The sequence below is a fragment of the Pseudophryne corroboree genome, chromosome 2, assembly GCF_028390025.1.
Source record: "Pseudophryne corroboree isolate aPseCor3 chromosome 2, aPseCor3.hap2, whole genome shotgun sequence".
Classification (NCBI taxonomy): Eukaryota; Metazoa; Chordata; class Amphibia; order Anura; family Myobatrachidae; genus Pseudophryne; species Pseudophryne corroboree.
In genome coordinates this window covers 342538784-342559512 of record NC_086445.1, presented here as the reverse complement: position 1 = coordinate 342559512, position 20729 = coordinate 342538784, and the positions used below count along the sequence as shown (strand labels likewise).

Below are 20729 nucleotides of genomic sequence, written 5' to 3'. Positions count from 1 at the left end.
TTCAATTGAGTGCAGACATGTCTTTCAGTAATACTTACTAAATGGGAAAATTATAAATAAAAGGAGTACATATTATTATAGTTTATGTAAAACCTCATTAAAAAAATTTGTTATAATCCTGGCTGCTTGCAAGCCACGTAGTAAGATGAATGGCTACAGGACTCCATTGTACAGTATATGAATGCCAAAATAAGTGAATGAGTACTTTTTTGTTTACTATAGATATATACGCAGCATCCAGGCTGCCACTCATCATGCATTAACTTTGTTTCTAAACATCCTGATCTAATGGGCCCTACACACTTGGCGATAACGATGATTGATATGAACGATAAATCGTCCATATTGGTCAGTGTGTATGCATCAACAATGAACGATGCGCGCCCCCTCGATCATTCATTGTTGATCTGTCCTCGTTTATACATGCAAATCAATTTGGATGATATAGATGTATGTACTCTCATATCGTCCAAATTGGCCATCGATATCGTCCAGTGTGTATTCAAAAATCCTTGGCGAAAAAAAATCGGCCATCGATAATATCATTAGTCGTTAAAATCCCTAACATCGCCCAGCGTGTAGTGCCCTGAAGTTTTACACAGGCACTTTTGAGATGCACAAAAAAAAAAGCCACAAAGATGCAAAACATAAACATTATCATGTGTCTTCCTTTTCAACAAAAAGTCTTGCTTTTTATTAATCCCCGAGTGTGTCACAGACAAAATGGAAGACCAATTTATAGGAAGGCGTGCTAAATTATTACTATCAACTTCATAAGTGGATACATACTTTGCTTTTTCTAGAATAAAAAGTATATGGGATTGTAGCTTCAAATGGTTTGTTTTATTTTTAAGAAGTTTGTTCATTTTCTTTCATTCCAGAGCCCAAGCACAAGGAAGGTGAACCTATCTGGCTACGGGGTAGAACTTGCCATTAAGGACACAGAGTACAAGGCCATGGATGACACACAAGTTGAAGGTATTTTAGATATACTGTACATTAAGGGGGTTATTCAGTATGGATTGCAGAATCTGCAATCCTTTCCTTCACATGCTGGGGACTGCCCATCGCCGGGCAAGCCCGTCCGGCATGCAGAACTGCCTGCCCAGCTGCTGCGACCGCAATTTAATTGCGGTCACAGCAACTGTGGACCACCCCCCGCAGCTGCTATTCCATGGGGAATAGCGGCTCCGCAGGAGACTGGGCACAACTAAAAGAAAGCTTTAGTCTAACTGGTGTGCACTGGCTCCTCCCACTATGACCCTCCTCCAGACTTCAGTTAGAATCTTGTGCCCGGCTGAGCTGGATGCACACTAGTGGCTCTCCTGAGCTCCTAGAAAGAAAGTATATTTTAGGTTTTTTATTTTCAGTGAGATCTGCTGGCAACAGACTCACTGCGACGAGGGACTAAGGGGAGAAGAAGCGAACCTACCTGACTGGAGATAGTTTGGGCTTCTTAGGCTACTGGACACCATTAGCTCCAGAGGGATCGAACACAGGACCCGACCTCGATCGTTCGGTCCCGGAGCCGCGCCGCCGTCCCCCTTACAGAGCCAGAAGCATGAAGATGGTCCTGGAATCGGCGGCAGAAGACTTCGGTCTTCAACAAGGTAGCGCACAGCACTGCAGCTGTGCGCCATTGCTCCTCATGCACACCTCACACTCCGGTCACTGATGGGTGCAGGGCGCTGGGGGGGGGGGGCGCCCTGAGCAGCAATATAAATACCTTGGCTGGCTAAAAATCACAATATATAGTCCCAGAGGCTATATATGTGATAAATACCCCTGCCAGAATCCATAAAAAAAGCGGGAGAAAAGTCAGCCGAAAAAGGGGCGGGGCTATCTCCCTCAGCACACTGGCGCCATTTTTCCCTCACAGCTCCGCTGGAAGGATCGCTCCCTGGCTCTCCCCTGCAGTTTCAAGCTACAGAAGGGTAAAAAAGAGAGGGGGGGGCACTAAATTTAGGCGCAGTATAACTTATATAGCAGCTATAAGGGGAAATAATTCACTTAATCCCTGTATTATTATAGCGCTCTGGTGTGTGCTGGCATACTCTCTCTCTGTCTCCCCAAAGGGCTTTGTTGGGTCCTGTCCTCTGTCAGAGCATTCCCTGTGTGTGTGCGGTGTGTCGGTACGGCTGTGTCGACATGTTTGATGAGGAGGCTTATGTGGAGGCGGAGCAGATGCCTATAAATGTGATGTCACCCCCTGCGGGGCCGACACCTGAGTGGATGCTTATGTGGAAGAAATTACGTGACCGTGTCGACTCCTTACATAAAAGGTTTGACGACATACCAAATATGGGACAGCCGGCTTCTCAGCCTGTGCCTGCCCAGGCGTCTCAAAAGCCATCAGGGGCTCTAAAACGCCCGCTACCTCAGATGGCAGACACAGATGTCGACACGGATACTGACTCCAGTGTTGACGACGATGAGACTAATGTAACTTCCAATAGGGCCACACGTTACATGATTGAGGCTATGAAAAATGTGTTGCACATTTCTGATGTTACCCCAGGTACCACAAAAAAGGGTATTATGTTTGGAGAGATAAAACTACCAGTAGTTTTTCCTCCATCTGAGGAATAAATGAAGTGTGTGAAGAAGCGTGGGCTTCCCCCGATAAGAAACTGGTAATTTCTAAAAGGTTACTAATGACGTACCCTTTCCCGCCAGAGGATAGGTCACGTTGGGAAACATCCCCTAGGGGTGGATAAAGCGCTCACACGCTTGTCAAAGAAGGTGGCACTACCGTCTCCGGATACGGCCGCCCTAAAGGAGCCTGCTGATAGAAAGCAGGAAGCTATCCTGAAGTCTGTATATACACACATAGGTATTATACTGAGACCAGCTATTGCTTCAGCATGGATGTGCAGTGCTGCAGCTGCGTGGTCAGATTCCCTGTCGGAAAATATTGATACCCTAGACAGGACACGATATTGCTAACCGTAGAGCATATTAAAGACGCAGTCTTATACATGAGAGATGCACAGAGGGATATTTGCCAGCTGGCATCTAAAATAAGTGCAATGTCCATTTCTGCCAGGAGAGGGTTATGGACTCGGCAGTGGACAGGTGATGCAGATTCTAAAAGGCACATGGAAATTTTGCCTTATAAGGGTGAGGAATTGTTCGGGGATGGTCTCTCGGACCTCGTTTCCACAGCAACAGCTGGGAAGTCAGCATTTTTACCCCATGTTCCCTCACAGCCAAAGAAAGCACCGTATTATCAGGTACAGTCCTTTCGGCCCAATAAGGGCAAGCGGGTTAAAGGCGCGTCCTTTCTGCCCAGAGGCAGAGGTAGAGGGAAAAAGCTGCAGCATACAGCCAGTTCCCAGGAGCAAAAGTCCTCCCCCGCTTCCTCCAAGTCCACCGCATGACGCTGGGGCTCCACAGGCGGAGCCAGGTACGGTGGGGGCCCGTCTCAAAAACTTCAGCAATCAGTGGGCTCGCTCACGGGTGGATCCCTGGATCCTTCAAGTAGTATCTCAGGGGTACAAGCTGGAATTCGAGACGCCCCCCCCCTCGCCGTTTCCTCAAATCTGCCTGGCCAACAACTCCCTCAGGCAGGGAGGCAGTGCTAGAGGCAATTCACAAACTGTATTCCCAGCAGGTGATAGTCAAGGTACCCCAACTTCAACAAGGACGGGGTTACTATTCCACAATGTTTGTGGTACCGAAACCGGACGGTTCGGTAACGACCCATTTTAAATTTGAAATCCTTGAACACATATATAAAAAAATTCAAGTTCAAGATGGGATCGCTCAGGGCGGTTATTGCAAGCCTGGACGAGGGGGATTACATGGTATCACTGGACATCAAGGATGCTTACCTGCATGTCCCCATTTACCATCCTCACCAGGAGTACCTCAGATTTGTGGTACAGGATTGTCATTACCAATTCCAGACGTTGCCGTTTGGTCTATCCACGGCTCCGAGGGTATTTACCAAGGTAATGGCCGAAATGATGATACTCCTTCGGAAAAAGGGAGTTTTAATTATCCCGTACTTGGACGATCTCCTGATAAAGGCGAGGTCCAGGGAGCAGTTGTTGGTCGGGGTAGCACTATCTCGGGAGGTGCTACAACAGCACAGCTGGATTCTAAATATTCCAAAGTCACAGCTGGTTCCTACGACACGTCTACTGTTCCTGGGGATGGTTCTGGACACAGAACAGAAAAAAGTGTTTCTCCCGGAGGAGAAGGCCAAGGAGCTGTCATCTCTAGTCAGAGGCCTCCTAAAATCAAAACAGGTGTCGGTGCATCACTGCACGCGGATCCTGGGAAAGATGGTAGCTTCCTACGAAGCAATTCCATTCGGCAGGTTCCATGCAAGGACCTTTCAGTGGGACCTGTTGGACAAGTGGTCCGGATCGCATCTTCAGATGCATCGGCTGATAACCCTGTCTCCAAGGACCAGGGTGTCTCTGCTGTGGTGGCTGCAAAGTGCTCATCTTCAAGAGGGCCGCAGATTCGGCATACAGGACTGGGTCCTGGTGACCACGGATGCCAGCCTTCGAGGCTGGGGGGCAGTCACACAGGGAAGAAACTTCCAAGGGCTATGGTCAAGTCAGGAGACTTCCTTGCACATAAATATTCTGGAACTGAGGGCTATTTTCAATGCCCTCAGTCAGGCAAAACCCCTGCTTCAAAACCAGCCGGTACTGATCCAGTCAGACAACATCACGGCTGTCGCCCATGTAAACCGACAGGGCGGCACAAGAAGCAGGACGGCGATGGCAGAAGCCACAAGGATTCTCCGATGGGCGGAAAATCACGTGTTAGCACTGTCAGCAGTGTTCATTCCGGGAGTGGACAACTGGGAAGCAGACTTCCTCAGCAGGCACGACCTCCACCCGGGAGAGTGGGGACTTCATCCAGAAGTCTTCCAACTGATTGTAAACCGTTGGGAAAGGCCACAGGTGGACATGATGGCGTCCCGCCTAAACAAAAAGCTAGAAAGATATTGCGCCAGGTCAAGAGACCCTCAGGCAATAGCTGTGGACGCTCTAGTGACACCGTGGGTGTACCGGTCGGTTTATGTGTTCCCTCCTCTTCCTCTCATACCAAAGGTACTGAGGATAATAAGGAGAAGAGGAGTAAGAACTATACTCATTGTTCCGGATTGGCCAAGAAGAGCTTGGTACCCGGAACTTCAAGAAATGATCTCAGAGGACCCATGGCCTCTGCCGCTCAGACAGGACCTGCTGCAGCAGGGGCCCTGTCTGTTCCAAGACTTACCGCGGCTGCGTTTGACGGCATGGCGGTTGAACGCCGGATCCTGAAGGAAAAGGGCATTCCGGAGGAAGTCATTCCTACGCTGATTAAAGCTAGGAAAGAAGTGACCGCGAACCATTATCACCGCATTTGGCGAAAATATGTTGCGTGATGTGAGGCCAGGAAGGCCCCAACGGAAGAATTTCAGCTGGGCCGTTTCCTGCACTTCCTACAGTCAGGGGTGACTATGGGCCTAAAATTGGGTTCCATTAAAGTCCAGATTTCGGCTCTATCAATTTTCTTTCAAAGAGAACTGGCTTCACTGCCTGAAGTTCAGACTTTTGTTAAGGGAGTGCTGCATATTCAGCCCCCTTTTGTGCCTCCAGTGGCACCTTGGGATCTCAACGTGGTGTTGGATTTCCTAAAGTCTCATTGGTTTGAACCACTTAAAACCGTGGAATTGAAATATCTCACGTGGAAAGTGGTCATGTTGTTGGCCTTGGCTTCGGCCAGGCGTGTATCAGAATTGGCGGCTTTGTCATGTAAAAGCCCTTATCTGATTTTTCATATGGATAGGGCAGAATTGAGGACTCGTCCCCAGTTTCTCCCTAAGGTGGTATCAGCTTTTCATTTGAACCAACCTATTGTGGTGCCTGCGGCTACTAAAGACTTGGAGGCTTCCAAGTTGTTGGACGTAGTCACGGCCCTGAAAATTTATGTTTCCAGGACAGCTGGCGTCAGAAAGACTGACTCGCTATTTATCCTGCATGCGCCCAACAAGTTGGGGGCACCTGCTTCAAAGCAGACTATTGCTCGCTGGATCTGTAGTACGATTCAGCTTGCACATTCTGCGGCTGGACTGCCGCATCCTAAATCTGTGAAAGCCCATTCCATGAGGAAGGTGGGCTCTTCTTGGGCGGCTGCCCGAGGAGTCTCGGCTCTACAACTTTGCCGAGCAGCTACTTGGTCGGGGTCAAACACATTTGCTAATTTCTACAAGTTTGACACCCTGGCTGAGGAGGACCTAGAGTTTGCCCATTCGGTGCTGCAGAGTCATCTGCACTCTCCCGCCCGTTTGGGAGCTTTGGTATAATCCCCATGGTCCTTACGGAGTCCCAGCATCCACTTAGGACGTCAGAGAAAATAAGATTTTACTCACCGGTAAATATATTTCTCGTAGTCCGTAGTGGATGCTGGGCGCCCATCCCAAGTGCGGATTGTCTGCAATACTTGTATATAGTTATTGTTTAACTAAAGGGTTATTGTTGAGCCATCTGTTGAGAGGCTCGGTTGTTATCATACTGTTAACTGGGTATTGTATCACGAGTTGTACGGTGTGATTGGTGTGGCTTGTATGAGTATTACCCGGGATTCAAAATCCTTCCTTATTGTGTCAGCTCTTCCGGGCACAGTATCCTAACTGAAGTCTGGAGGAGGGTCATAGTGGGAGGAGCCAGTGCACACCAGTTAGACTAAAGCTTTCTTTTAGTTGTGCCCAGTCTCCTGCGGAGCCGCTATTCCCCATGGTCCTTACGGAGTCCCAGCATCCACTACGGACTACGAGAAATAGAATTACCGGTGAGTAAATTCTTATTTTTTTTCATTGGAGCGGCTGCTCGTGACGTCACACAGCCGCCCCGAAAACGCTGCCACCCCGCCTCCGTTTTTCCTGCAACGCTCCATCACCACCTCTGCCTGTAAATCAGGCAGAGGCGTTCACACTCATTGCACGCCGATCGCATTCTGCAGCCATGCACGCACAGGAAGGTGCCTGCACGTGCGCAGTGGCGCCGCCAACGAGGTTATTGCAGCGATGCAACCTGAATAACCCCCAAAATCTCAAGTTGCTACTATAATCTGGAATAGTTAAGTTATTACTTAGTTTGCATAAATTTGTGCTCCATCACTTTGTGGGTTTGCCACAGTTATTTAGAACTAGTTACCAGCCCGTCACAATGACGAAACAACATAACATTAATGTCAGCGCCAGCGTGTAAAACACTTGAATTACCCCCCCATAGAGATGAGGAACCAGTTTAAGTTCAAAGGTTATTGTAATCAGCCAACATGTTGACATCAGCAGCCCAGTAGCAATATGACAGCAGCCATGGTTTAGCAGCGTTAAGCTTTTATTTCAAATGTTTACAGAATCCTTTGTTATTATGGGGATGTCTTCTGTGCAACAATACACAATAAGCATATATCTTTTTACCACTATTTATTTTTCTCTAACGTCCTAGTGGATGCTGGGGACTCCGTCAGGACCATGGGGAATAGCGGCTCCGCAGGAGACAGGGCACAAAAGCAAGCTTTTAGGATCACATGGTGTGTACTGGCTCCTCCCCCTATGACCCTCCTCCAAGCCTCAGTTAGGTTTTTGTGCCCGTCCGAGCAGGGTGCAATCTAGGTGGCTCTCCTAAAGAGCTGCTTAGAAAAAGTTTTTAGGTTTTTTATTTTCAGTGAGTCCTGCTGGCAACAGGCTCACTGCATCGAGGGACTTAGGGGAGAGATTTTCAACTCACCTGCGTGCAGGATGGATTGGAGTCTTAGGCTACTGGACATAGCTCCAGAGGGAGTCGGAACACAGGTCACCCTGGGGTTCGTCCCGGAGCCGCGCCGCCGATCCCCCTTACAGATGCTGAAGATCGTGGGTCCGGAAACAGGCGGCAGAAGGCTCTTCAGCCTTCATGAAGGTAGCGCACAGCACTGCAGCTGTGCGCCATTGTTGCTACACACTTCACACTGAACGGTCACGGAGGGTGCAGGGCGCTGCTGGGGGCGCCCTGGGCAGCAATAATTAATACCTTTTATGGCAAAGAATACATCACATATAGCCATTGAGGCTATATGTATGTATTTAACCCAGGCCAGATATCTCAAAACCCGGGAGAAAAGCCCGCCGGAAAGGGGGCGGGGCTTATTCTCCTCAGCACACAGCGCCATTTTCCTGCTCAGCTCCGCTGTGAGGAAGGCTCCCAGGACTCTCCCCTGCACTGCACTACAGAAACAGGGTAACAAAGAGAAGGGGGGCATATTTTGGCGATATTTATATATTTAAAGCGCATATAACAGAAACAACACCTTTTAGGGTTGTTTATATACATTTTATAGCGCTTTTGGTGTGTGCTGGCAAACTCTCCCTCTGTCTCCCCAAAGGGCTAGTGGGGTCCTGTCTTCGATAAGAGCATTCCCTGTGTGTCTGCTGTGTGTCGGTACGTGTGTGTCGACATGTATGAGGACGATGTTGGTATGGAGGCGGAGCAATTGCCGGTAATGGTGATGTCACCCCCTAGGGAGTCGACACCGGAATGGATGGCTTTAATTATGGAATTACGTGATAATGTTAGTACATTACAAAAGTCAGTTGACGAAATGAGACGGCCGGAAAACCAGTTGGTACCTGCTCAGGCGTCTCAGACACCGTCAGGGGCTGTAAAACGTCCCTTACCTCAGTCAGTCGACACAGGTACCGACACAGATGAATCTAGTGTCGACGGTGAAGAAACAAACGTATTTTCCAAATAGGGCCACACGTTATATGATCACGGCAATGAAGGAGGCTTTGCAGATCTCTGATACTGCAGGTACCTCAAAAAGGGGTATTATGTGGGGGGTGAAAAAACTACCTGTAGCTTTTCCAGAATCAGAGGAATTGAATGACGTGTGTGATGAAGCGTGGGTTAACCCCGATAGAAAACTGCTAATTTCAAAGAAGTTATTGGCATTATACCCTTTCCCACCAGAGGTTAGGGCGCGCTGGGAAACACCCCCTAGGGTGGATTAAGCGCTCACACGTTTATCAAAACAAGTGGCGTTGCCGTCTCCTGATACGGCCGCCCTCAAGGATCCAGCAGATAGGAGGCTGGAAACTACACTGAAGAGTATATACACACATACTGGTGTTATACTCCGACCAGCAATAGCCTCAGCCTGGATGTGCAGTGCTGGGGTAGTTTGGTTGGATTCCCTGACTGAAAATATTGATACCCTGGATAGGGACAGTATTTTATTGACTCTAGAGCAATTAAAGGATGCGTTTCTTTATATGCGAGATGCTCAGAGGGATATTTGCACTCTGGCATCGAGAGTAAATGCGATGTCCATATCTGCCAGAAGAAGTTTATGGACGCGACAGTGGTCAGGTGATGCGGATTCCAAAAGGCATATGGAAGTATTGCCATATAAAGGAGAGGAATTATTTGGGGTCGGTCTATCGGATCTGGTGGCCACGGCAACTGCCGGCAAATCCACGTTTTTACCTCAGACTCCCTCCCAACAGAAAAAGACACCGTCTTTTCAGCCGCAGTCCTTTCGCTCCTATAAAAACAAGCGGGCAAAAGGACAGTCTTATCTGCCCCGAGGCAGAGGAAAGGGTAAGAGAGGGCAGCAAGCAGCCCCTGCCCAGGAACAGAAGCCCGCCCCGGGTTCTACAAAGCCATCAGCATGACGCTGGGGCTTTACTAGCGGACTCAGGAGCGGTGGGGGGTCGACTAAATATTTTCAGCAATCAGTGGGCTCGCTCACAGGTGGACCCGTGGATCCTGCAGATAGTATCTCAGGGTTACATGTTGGAATTCGAAAGGTCTCCCCCTCGCCGGTTCCTAAAGTCTGCTTTACCAACGCCTCCCTTAGAAAGGGCGACGGTATTGGAAGCCATTCACAAGCTGTATTCTCAGCAGGTGATAATCAAGGTACCCCTCCTACAACAGGGAAAGGGGTATTATTCCACACTATTTGTGGTACCGAAGCCGGACGGTTCGGTAAGACCTATTCTAAATCTGAAATCCTTGAACCTGTACATACAGAAATTCAAGTTCAAGATGGAGTCACTAAGAGCAGTGATAGCGAATCTGGAAGAAGGGGACTTCATGGTGTCCCTGGACATAAAAGATGCTTATCTGCATGTCCCAATTTACCCCTCACACCAAGGGTATCTCAGGTTCGTGATACAAGACTGTCATTATCAGTTTCAAACGCTGCCGTTTGGTTTGTCCACGGCACCTCGGGTCTTTACCAAGGTAATGACCGAAATGATGGTTCTTCTACGAAGAAAAGGCGTATTAATTATCCCTTACTTGGACGATCTCCTGATAAGGGCAAGGTCCAGAGAACAGCTGGAAGTCGGGGTAGCACTAACCCAAGTAGTGCTTCAACAACACGGGTGGATTCTGAATCTTCCAAAATCTCAATTGACACCGACAACACGTCTGCTGTTCCTGGGAATGATTCTGGACACTGTTCAGAAAAAGGTGTTTCTCCCGGAGGAGAAAGCGAGGGAGTTATCCGAACTTGTCAGGAACCTCCTAAAACCAGGAAATGTGTCAGTACATCAATGCACAAGAGTCCTGGGAAAGATGGTGGCTTCTTACGAAGCAATTCCATTCGGCAGATTCCACGCACGAATATTTCAGTGGGATCTGCTGGACAAATGGTCCGGATCGCATCTGCACATGCATCAGCGGATAACACTGTCACCAAGAACAAGGTTGTCTCTCTTGTGGTGGTTGCAGAGTGCCCATCTGTTAGAGGGCCGCAGGTTCGGCATACAGGACTGGGTCCTGGTGACTACGGATGCCAGCCTACGAGGCTGGGGAGCAGTCACACAGGGAAGAAACTTCCAGGGTGTATGGTCAAACCTGGAGAAGTCTCTTCACATAAATATACTGGAGCTAAGAGCGATCTACAATGCTCTAAACATGGCGAAACCGCTGCTTCAGGGTCAGCCGGTGTTGATCCAGTCGGACAACATCACAGCAGTCGCCCACGTAAACAGACAAGGCGGCACGAGAAGCAGAAGAGCAATGACAGAAGCTGCAAGGATTCTTCGCTGGGCGGAAAATCATGTCATAGCACTGTCAGCAGTGTTCATCCCGGGAGTGGACAACTGGGAAGCAGACTTCCTCAGCAGACACGACCTTCACCCGGGAGAGTGGGGACTTCATCCGGAATTTTTCCACATGATTGTGAACCATTGGGAAAAACCAAAGGTGGACATGATGGCGTCTCGCCTCAACAAAAAACTGGACAGATATTGCGCCAGGTCAAGAGACCCTCAGGCAATAGCTGTGGACGCTCTGGTAACACAGTGGGTGTACCAGTCAGTGTATGTGTTCCCTCCTCTGCCTCTCATACCAAAGGTACTGAGAATTATACGGAAAAGGGGAGTAAGAACAATACTAGTGGCTCCGGATTGGCCAAGAAGAACTTGGTACCCGGAACTTCAAGAGATGCTCACGGAAGATCCGTGGCCTCTACCTCTAAGAAGGGATCTGCTTCAGCAGGGACCTTGTATGTTCCAAGACTTACCGCGACTGCGTTTGACGGCATGGCGGTTGAACGCCGGATTCTAAAAGAAAAGGGCATTCCAGAGGAAGTTATTCCTACCTTGATTAAAGCTAGGAAGGAAGTGACCGCACAACATTATCACCGCATTTGGAGAAAATATGTTGCGTGGTGTGAAGCCAAGAAGGCCCCAACGGAAGAATTTCAATTGGGTCGATTCCTACATTTCCTGCAGGCAGGATTGTCTATGGGCCTAAAATTGGGGTCTATTATAGTTCAAATTTCGGCCTTATCAATTTTCTTCCAGAAAGAATTGGCTTCAGTGCCTGAAGAACAAACTTTTGTCAAGGGTGTACTACATATACAGCCCCCAATTGTGCCTCCAGTGGCACCGTGGGATCTAAACGTAGTTTTGGATTTTCTCAAATCTCATTGGTTTGAGCCTCTCAAATCGGTAGATTTGAAGTATCTTACATGGAAAGTAACCATGCTACTGGCCCTGGCTTCAGCCAGGAGAGTTTCAGAGTTGGCGGCTTTATCGTACAAAAGCCCATATCTGATTTTCCATTCGGACAGGGCAGAACTGCGGACACGTCCTCATTTTCTCCCTAAGGTGGTTTCGGCTTTTCACTTGAACCAGCCTATTGTGGTGCCTGCGGCTACTAGCGACTTGGAGGACTCCAAGTTACTGGACGTTGTCAGAGCATTGAAAATATATATTTCAAGGACAGCTGGAGTCAGAAAATCTGACTCGTTGTTTATCTTGTATGCACCCAACAAGATGGGTGCTCCTGCGTCTAAGCAGACGATTGCTCGTTGGATCTGTAGCACAATCCAACTTGCACATTCTGTGGCAGGCCTGCCACAGCCTAAAACTGTTAAAGCCCACTCCACAAGGAAGGTGGGCTCATCTTGGGCGGCTGCCCGAGGGGTCTCGGCTTTACAACTTTGCCGAGCAGCTACGTGGTCAGGGGAGAACACGTTTGTAAAATTTTACAAATTTGATACTCTGGCTAAAGAGGACTTGGAGTTCTCTCATTCGGTGCTGCAGAGTCATCCGCACTCTCCCGCCCGTTTGGGAGCTTTGGTATAATCCCCATGGTCCTGACGGAGTCCCCAGCATCCACTAGGACGTTAGAGAAAATAAGAATTTACTTACCGATAATTCTATTTCTCATAGTCCGTAGTGGATGCTGGGCGCCCATCCCAAGTGCGGATTGTCTGCAATACTTGTACATAGTTATTGTTACAAAAATCGGGTTATTATTGTTGTGAGCCATCTTTTTTTAGAGGCTACTTCTGTGTTATCATACTGTTAACTGGGTTCAGATCACAAGTTGTACGGTGTGATTGGTGTGGCTGGTATGAGTCTTACCCGGGATTCAAGATCCTTCCTTATTGTGTACGCTCGTCCGGGCACAGTACCTAACTGAGGCTTGGAGGAGGGTCATAGGGGGAGGAGCCAGTACACACCATGTGATCCTAAAAGCTTGCTTTTGTGCCCTGTCTCCTGCGGAGCCGCTATTCCCCATGGTCCTGACGGAGTCCCCAGCATCCACTACGGACTATGAGAAATAGAATTATCGGTAAGTAAATTCTTATTTTTATCTGTTACAGGGGAGTAAATTCATTAATAAAAAGAAAACCCCTTTTAAGATTGTCAAATATAATGTTATTACAGTATCTTAACATACTTTTGGGTCATCCTAAAACTGAAAATTCAAAATTGATGTACTATATATTATGCATTGTGATTATTTTTCTTACATTTACATTGTGCGTTCGCTTAGCAAATGTTAAACTATAGATATTTTACATTTAGCGAGTGTATGCTTAACATATTTGTGATTTAAATCTATCCTGTTCCCTTTTCTGTAACTGTTGCATTGTCCTCTCACAGAGGCGGCCGTTTCTCAATCATTGCATTTGCTATGCAACCTGGGCACAATGTTATCATCCAAGATCGCATTGTTGGATACGCATACTGTACGTCAGCCAGATGTATAAGGCACATGCAGGGAAAGACGCTTTCTGCACATGTGCAGTCCAATGGCCACGTATATGCGGCTTCTATTGACGGGACCCTCTCCTGGTGATTCTTGCTATTTGTAACCCATAAGCTACACCTTTAGATGGCGTTGCCTGTAGGGGCAAGTCCCCAGATTGCTCCACCCCATATTGCTCCTTATTCACATTACGCCACCCCGTATTGCTCCTTATTCACATTACGCCACCCTGTATTGTTCCTTATCCATATTACGCAGACCCGTATTGCTCCTTATTCACATTACGCTACTGTAATGCTCCTTATTCACATTACGCCTCCCCGTAATGCACGTTATTCACATTAATCTGCCCCGTAGTGCTCCTTATTCACATTTACGCCATCCTGTAGTGCTTCTTATTGATATTACACCACTCCGTAGTGCTCCTTATTCACATTATGCCACCCCGTAGTGCTCCTTATTCACATTACGCCACCCTGTAGTGCTCCTTATTTAACTTACACCACCCTGTAGTGCTTCTTATTCACATTACGCCACCCCGTAGTGTTCCGTATTCACATTACGCCAACCTATAGTGCTTCTTATTCACATTACGCCACCCCGTAGAGCTCCTTATTCACGTTGCACCACCCTGTAGTGCTTCTTATTCACATTACGCCACTCTGTAGTGCTCCTTATTCACATTACGCCTCCCCGTATTGCTCCTTATTCACATTACACAACCCTGTAGTGTTCCGTGTTCACATTACGCCAAACTGAAGTGCTCCTTATTCACATTACGCTGTTACACGTGGGCTGGCTGCATGGAGTCAGTCAGTGCATGCTCAGCTTGCTGAACTCTGAAAAGTCCCAGATGCTGTGGCTGGGTATGTGCATCAGCCGTCCAGGACCAGTAGTCATTTTTGTTACTGGTCGTCTCTGCTCCCACTGTGTCTGCTACCCACTTCAGAGCGCCCACTGCTACTGGCTCTACTGTATGAGCTGCTACCTGATCAGAGCTGAGATTGCTGTTGGCAGCCAGAGCAGAGCCGCTGACACCACCAAGTGCCCCGCAAACTGCCACTGTCACCACCAAGTGCCCCGCAAACTGCCACTGTCAAGCTGAGCTGCCCTAGGCTTCCAATGCATGCCCCTAGGTATTCCAAATGGCCTAGGCATTTACCTATGCCTAGGGACGGCTCTGTTTTCAAATCTGCTGTGGACTGTTTCACTGTGACCTTTCATCTGTTTGTTACTGCTAACATTTATCTATGAACTGCCAATCTGTGCGGAAGCTGTGGATACATAAACCTTTTGATTGGAACTTTTACCCGGTGTATGTGTTAATGGTGTGGGTACTGTTTTGTTGGCACACATTAAGCCCTGTAATTCTAATTGATCTTTGCATAAATGTCACCATATACCTAAGTATTGTTGCTCACATTATGCATTCCTTTATGATATTCTTCTAATTGCTACTTCCAGGAGGATGACATAAAGCACACATCTCCCAAGATCATTACTGTGATCACCGTGTTTGTGTTGTGGATCATTTACTAATGTGAGGGGGACTTGCAGATTTATATATAGTCCATTTGGACTGCTCCTAAATGTACTAATGGACAGACAATTTATAAATCATGTGGTCTTATACAGTCCGGGCTCGTCCTTCTCATCAACATGATGTTGGACTGGACAGTGTCACCTCTCTGTACCCTGTATGGGTGTAGTATGGTATGCCGGTGGCGGGGCTGCCGGCAACCAGCATACCGGCGCCGGAAGCCCGACCGCCGGCATACCGACAGTGCGGAAAGCGCAAATGAGGCCCTTGCGGGCACGGTGGTGCGCTACGCTATCTATTCTCCCTCCAGGGGGATCGTGGACCCCCAAGAGGGAGAAAAAGTGTTGGTATGCCAGCTGTCTGGATTCCTGCGCCGGTATACTGTGCGCCGGGATCTCGACAGTCAGCAACCTGAAGACCACTCCCCTGTATGATTTTATGCTCACTCCCATGCTCACTCCCACTTCAGGAATGTTTATGTGTACAAGCAGAATCTTGGCTTATTTGCTTTGACACCTGGCACCCAGATAAGGATAAAAACTGTATCCCACAAGCAATGCTTTGTACAATTCTTTAGCACCAATCTGATTTTGGAAATTGCTCCACTTTTTTTGAATTTCCCATTAAACTGGTTTGTGTAAGTGAGTCTATTAGGTTTATTTTTTTCCTTTTTGTTTAGAAAAAAATATTTGCCCAAGATTACCTTTTGTATGTTATATTTAATGTTTCTCTGACGTCCTAGTGGATGCTGGGAACTCTGTAAGGACCATGGGGAATAGCGGCTCCGCAGGAGTCTGGGCACAACTAAAAGAAAGCTTTTAGACTACCTGGTGTGCACTGGCTCCTCCCACTATGACCCTCCTCCAAGCCTCAGTTAGATTTTTGTGCCCGGCCGAGCTGGATGCACACTAGGGGCTCTCCTGAGCTCTTAGAAAGAAAGTATAATTTAGGTTTTTTATTTTACAGTGAGACCTGCTGGCAACAGGCTCACTGCAACGAGGGACTAAGGGGAGAAGAAGCGAACCTACCTGCTTGCAGCTAGCTTGGGCTTCTTAGGCTACTGGACACCATTAGCTCCAGAGGGATCGACCGCATGGAACTGGCCTTGGTGTTCGGTCCCGGAGCCCCGCCGCCGTCCCCCTTACAGAGCCAGAAGCAAGAAGAAGTCCGGAAAATCGGCGGCATGAAAACTTCTGTCTTCACCAAGGTAGCGCACAGCACTGCAGCTGTGCGCCATTGCTCCTCATACACACTTCACACTCCGGTCACTGAGGGTGCAGGGCGCTGGGGGGGGCGCCCTGAGCAGCAATAAAAACACCTTGGCTGGCAAAACAATCACAATATATAGCCCAGAGGCTATATATGTGATAATTACCCCTGCCAGAATCCTTAAAAAAGCGGGAGAAAAGTCTGCGAAAAAGGGGCGGAGCTATCTCTCTCAGCACACTGGCGCCATTTCTCCCTCACAGTTCCGCTGGAAGGAAGCTCCCTGGCTCTCCCCTGCAGTCTACAAGAGAGGGGGGGCACTAAATTTAGGCGCAGTAAATATTATAGCAGCTATAGGGGACATAATTCAGTTAGTCCCTGCATTTTATAGCGCTCTGGTGTGTGCTGGCATACTCTCTCTCTGTCTCCCCAAAGGGCTTCTGTGGGGTCCTGTCCTCTATTAGAGCATTCCCGGTGTGTGTGTGGTGTGTCGGTACGGCTGTGTCGACATGTTTGATGAGGAAAATTATGTGGAGGCGGAGCAGATGCCCATAGAAGGATGTCACCCCCTGCGGGGCAGACACCTGAGTGGATGGTTTTATGGAAGGAATTACATGCAAGTGTCGACTCCTTACACAAAAAATTTGACGACATGCCAAATGCGGGACAGCCGGCTTCTCAGCTCGTGCCTGCCCAGGTGTCTCAAAGGCCATCAGGGGCTCTAAAACGCCCGCTACCTCAGATGGCAGACGCAGATGTCGACACGGATACTGATACCAGTGTCGACGACGATGAGTCAAATCTAATGTCCACTAGGGCCATTCGTTGCATGATTGAGGCAATGAAGGAGGTATTACACATTTCGGATATAAACCCAGGTACCTCAAAAAAGGGTATTATGTTTGGGGAGAAAAAACTACCAACAGTTTTTCCCCCATCTGAAGAATTAAATGAAGTGTGTGAAGAAGCGTGGGCTTTCCCCGATAAAAGATTGGTAATCTCTAAGAAGTTACTAATGGCGTTCCCTTTCCCGCCAGAGGATAGGGCACGTTGGGAAACACCTCCTAGGGTGGATAAAGCGCTCACACGTTTGTCTAAAAAGGTGGCACTTCCGTCTCCGGATACGGCCGCCCTAAAGGAGCCTGCGGATAGAAAGCAGGAGGCGATCCTGAAGTCTGTATATACACACTCAGGCATTATACTTAGACCAGCTATTGCGTCAGCATGGATGTGCAGTGCTGCCGCTGCATGGTCAGATTCCCTGTCAGAAAATATTGACACCCTAGACAGGGACACTGTTCTCCTTACCATAGAGCATATAAAAGACTCAGTCTTATACATGAGAGATGCACAGAGGGAGATCTGCCGGCTGGCATCTAAAATAAGTGCATTGTCCATTTCCGCTAGGAGAGGCTTATGGACTCGGCAGTGGACAGGGGATGCAGATTCCAAAAGGCACATGGAAGTTTTGCCTTATAAGGGTGAGGAGTTATTCGGGGATGGTCTCTCAGACCTAGTTTCCACAGCGACAGCTGGGAAATCAGCATTTTTACCCCAGGTTCCCTCACAGCCTAAAAAAGCGCAGTTTTATCAAGTACAGTCCTTTCGGACCCAGAGAAACAGGCGAGGAAAAGGCGGGTCCTTTCTGTCCAGAGGCAGAGGTAGGGGAAAAAGGCTGCAACAAACAGCAGGTTCCCAGGAGCAAAAGTCCTCCCCTGCTTCTTCCAAGTCCACCGCATGACGGTGGGGCTCCACAGGCGGAGCCAGGTACGGTGGGGGGCCGCCTCAAAAATTTCAGCCATCAGTGGGCTCGCTCACAGGTGGATCCCTGGATCTTGCAAGTAGTATCTCAGGGGTACAAACTGGAATTCGAGGCGTCTCCCCCCCGCCGTTTCCTCAAATCTGCCTTGCCAACGACTCCCTCAGGCAGGGAGGCTGTGCTAGAGGCAATTCACAAGCTGTATTCCCAGCAGGTGATAGTCAAGGTGCCCCTACTTCAACAAGGAAGGGGTTACTATTCCACACTGTTTGTGGTACCGAAACCGGACGGTTCGGTGAGACCCATTTTAAACTTGAAATCCTTGAACACATACATAAAAAAGTTCAAGTTCAAGATGGAATCGCTCAGGGCGGTTATTGCAAGCCTGGACGAGGGGGATTACATGGTATCCCTGGACATCAAGGATGCTTACCTGCATGTCCCCATTTATCATCCTCACCAGGAGTACCTCAGATTTGCGGTACAAAATTGCCATTACCAATTCCAGACGCTGCCGTTTGGACTGTCCACGGCACCGAGGGTGTTTACCAAGGTAATGGCGGAAATGATGATACTCCTTCGAAAAAAGGGAGTTTTAATTATCCCGTACTTGGACAATCTCCTAATAAAGGCGAGATCCAGGGAGCAGTTGTTGGTAGGAGTAGCACTATCTCAGGAGGTGCTACACCAGCACGGTTGGATTCTGAATATTCCAAAGTCACAGCTGGTTCCGACGACACGTCTACTGTTCCTGGGAATGATTTTGGACACAGTCCAGAAAAAAGTGTTTCTCCCGGAGGAGAAAGCCAAGGAGCTGTCATCTCTAGTCAGAGACCTCCTGAAACCAAAACAGGTGTCGGTGCATCACTGCACGCGAGTCCTGGGAAAGATGGTGGCTTCTTACGAAGCAATTCCTTTCGGCAGGTTCCATGCCAGAATCTTTCAGTGGGACCTGTTGGACCAATGGTCCGGATCGCATCTTCAGATGCATCGGCTAATAACCCTGTCTCCAAGAACCAGGGTGTCTCTGCTGTAGTGGCTGCAGAGTGCTCATCTCCTAGAGGGCCGCAGATTCGGCATACAGGACTGGGTCCTGGTGACCACGGATGCCAGCCTTCGAGGCTGGGGGGCAGTCACTCAGGGAAGAAACTTCCAAGGACTATGGTCGAGTCAGGAGACTTCCTTGCACATAAATATTCTAGAACTAAGGGCCATTTACAATGCCCTAAGTCAGGCAAAACCCCTGCTTCAAAACCAGCCGGTACTGATCCAGTCAGACAACATCAGGGCGGCACAAGAAGCAGGACGGCAATGGCAAAAGCCACAAGGATTCTCCGATGGGCGGAAAATCACGTGCTAGCACTGTCAGCAGTGTTCATTCCGGGAGTGGACAACTGGGAAGCAGACTTCCTCAGCAGGCACGACCTCCACCCGGGAGAGTGGGGACTTCATCCAGAAGTCTTCACACTGATTGTAAATCGTTGGGAACGGCCACAGGTGGACATGATGGCGTCCCGCCTAAACAAAAAACTGGAGAGATATTGCACCAGGTCAAGGGACCCTCAGGCGATAGCGGTGGACGCTCTAGTGACACCGTGGGTGTACCAGTCAGTTTGTGTTCCCTCCTCTGCCTCTCATACCAAAGGTACTGAGAATAATAAGAAAACGAGGAGTAAGGACAATACTCGTGGTTCCGGATTGGCCAAGAAGAGCTTGGTACCCGGAACTTCAAGAGATGATCTCAGAGGACCCATGGCCTCTGCTGCTCAGACAGGACCTGCTGCAGCAGGGGCCCTGTCTGTTCCAAGACTTACCGCGGCTGCGTTTGACGGCATGGCGGTTGAACGCCGGATTCTAAAGGAAAAGGGCATTCCGGAGGAAGTCATTCCTACGCTGATTAAAGCCAGGAAAGATGTAACGGTTAAACATTATCACCGCATATGGCGGAAATATGTTGCTTGGTGTGAGGCCAATAAGGCCCCAACAGAGGAATTTCAGCTGGGTCGATTTCTGCACTTCCTACAGGCAGGAGTGACTATGGGCCTAAAATTAGGCTCCATTAAGGTACAGATATCGGCTCTGTCGATTTTTTTCCAAAAAGAACTAGCTTCACTACCTGAAGTTCAGACATTTGTAAAAGGAGTGCTGCATATTCAGCCCCCCTTTGTGCCTCCAGTGGCACCCTGGGATCTCAACGTGGTGTTGAATTTCCTAAAATCACATTGGTTTGAGCCACTAAAGACCGTGGATCTGAAATATCTCATGTGGAAAGTGGTCATGTTATTGGCCTTGGCTTCGGCCAGGCGTGTATCAGAATTGGCGGCTTTGTCATTTAAAAGTCCTTATCTGATTTTCAATATGGATAGGGCAGAATTGAGGAATCGTCCGCCGGTTTCTCCCTAAGGTGGTATCTGCTTTTCACTTGAACCAACCTATTGTAGTGCCAGCGGCTACTAGCGACTTGGAGGATTCCAAGTTACTGGACGTAGTCAGGGCCTTGAAAATTTATGTTTCCAGGACGGCTGGAGTCAGGAAAACTGACTCGCTATTTATCCTGTATGCTCCCAACAAACTGGGTGCTCCTGCTTCTAAGCAGACTATTGCTCGCTGGATTTGTAGCACAATTTAGCTGGCGCATTCTGCGGCTGGACTGCCGCATCCTAAATCAGTAAAAGCCCATTCTACAAGGAAGGTGGGCTCATCTTGGGCGGCTGCCTGA

At 48.6% G+C, this 20729-nt stretch overlaps 1 protein-coding gene across 1 annotated transcript in view; it reads left to right on the top strand.

Moving 5' to 3' along the window:
- The window catches only part of UGGT2 (UDP-glucose glycoprotein glucosyltransferase 2), an 813961-nt gene that overhangs the window by 126093 nt on the left and 667139 nt on the right, over nucleotides 1-20729 (top strand). Inside the window, exon 6 of the mRNA XM_063953033.1 lies at nucleotides 882-978. Coding sequence (XP_063809103.1) covers nucleotides 882-978 — 97 coding nt within the window. The remainder of the gene's footprint in view (nucleotides 1-881; nucleotides 979-20729) is intronic.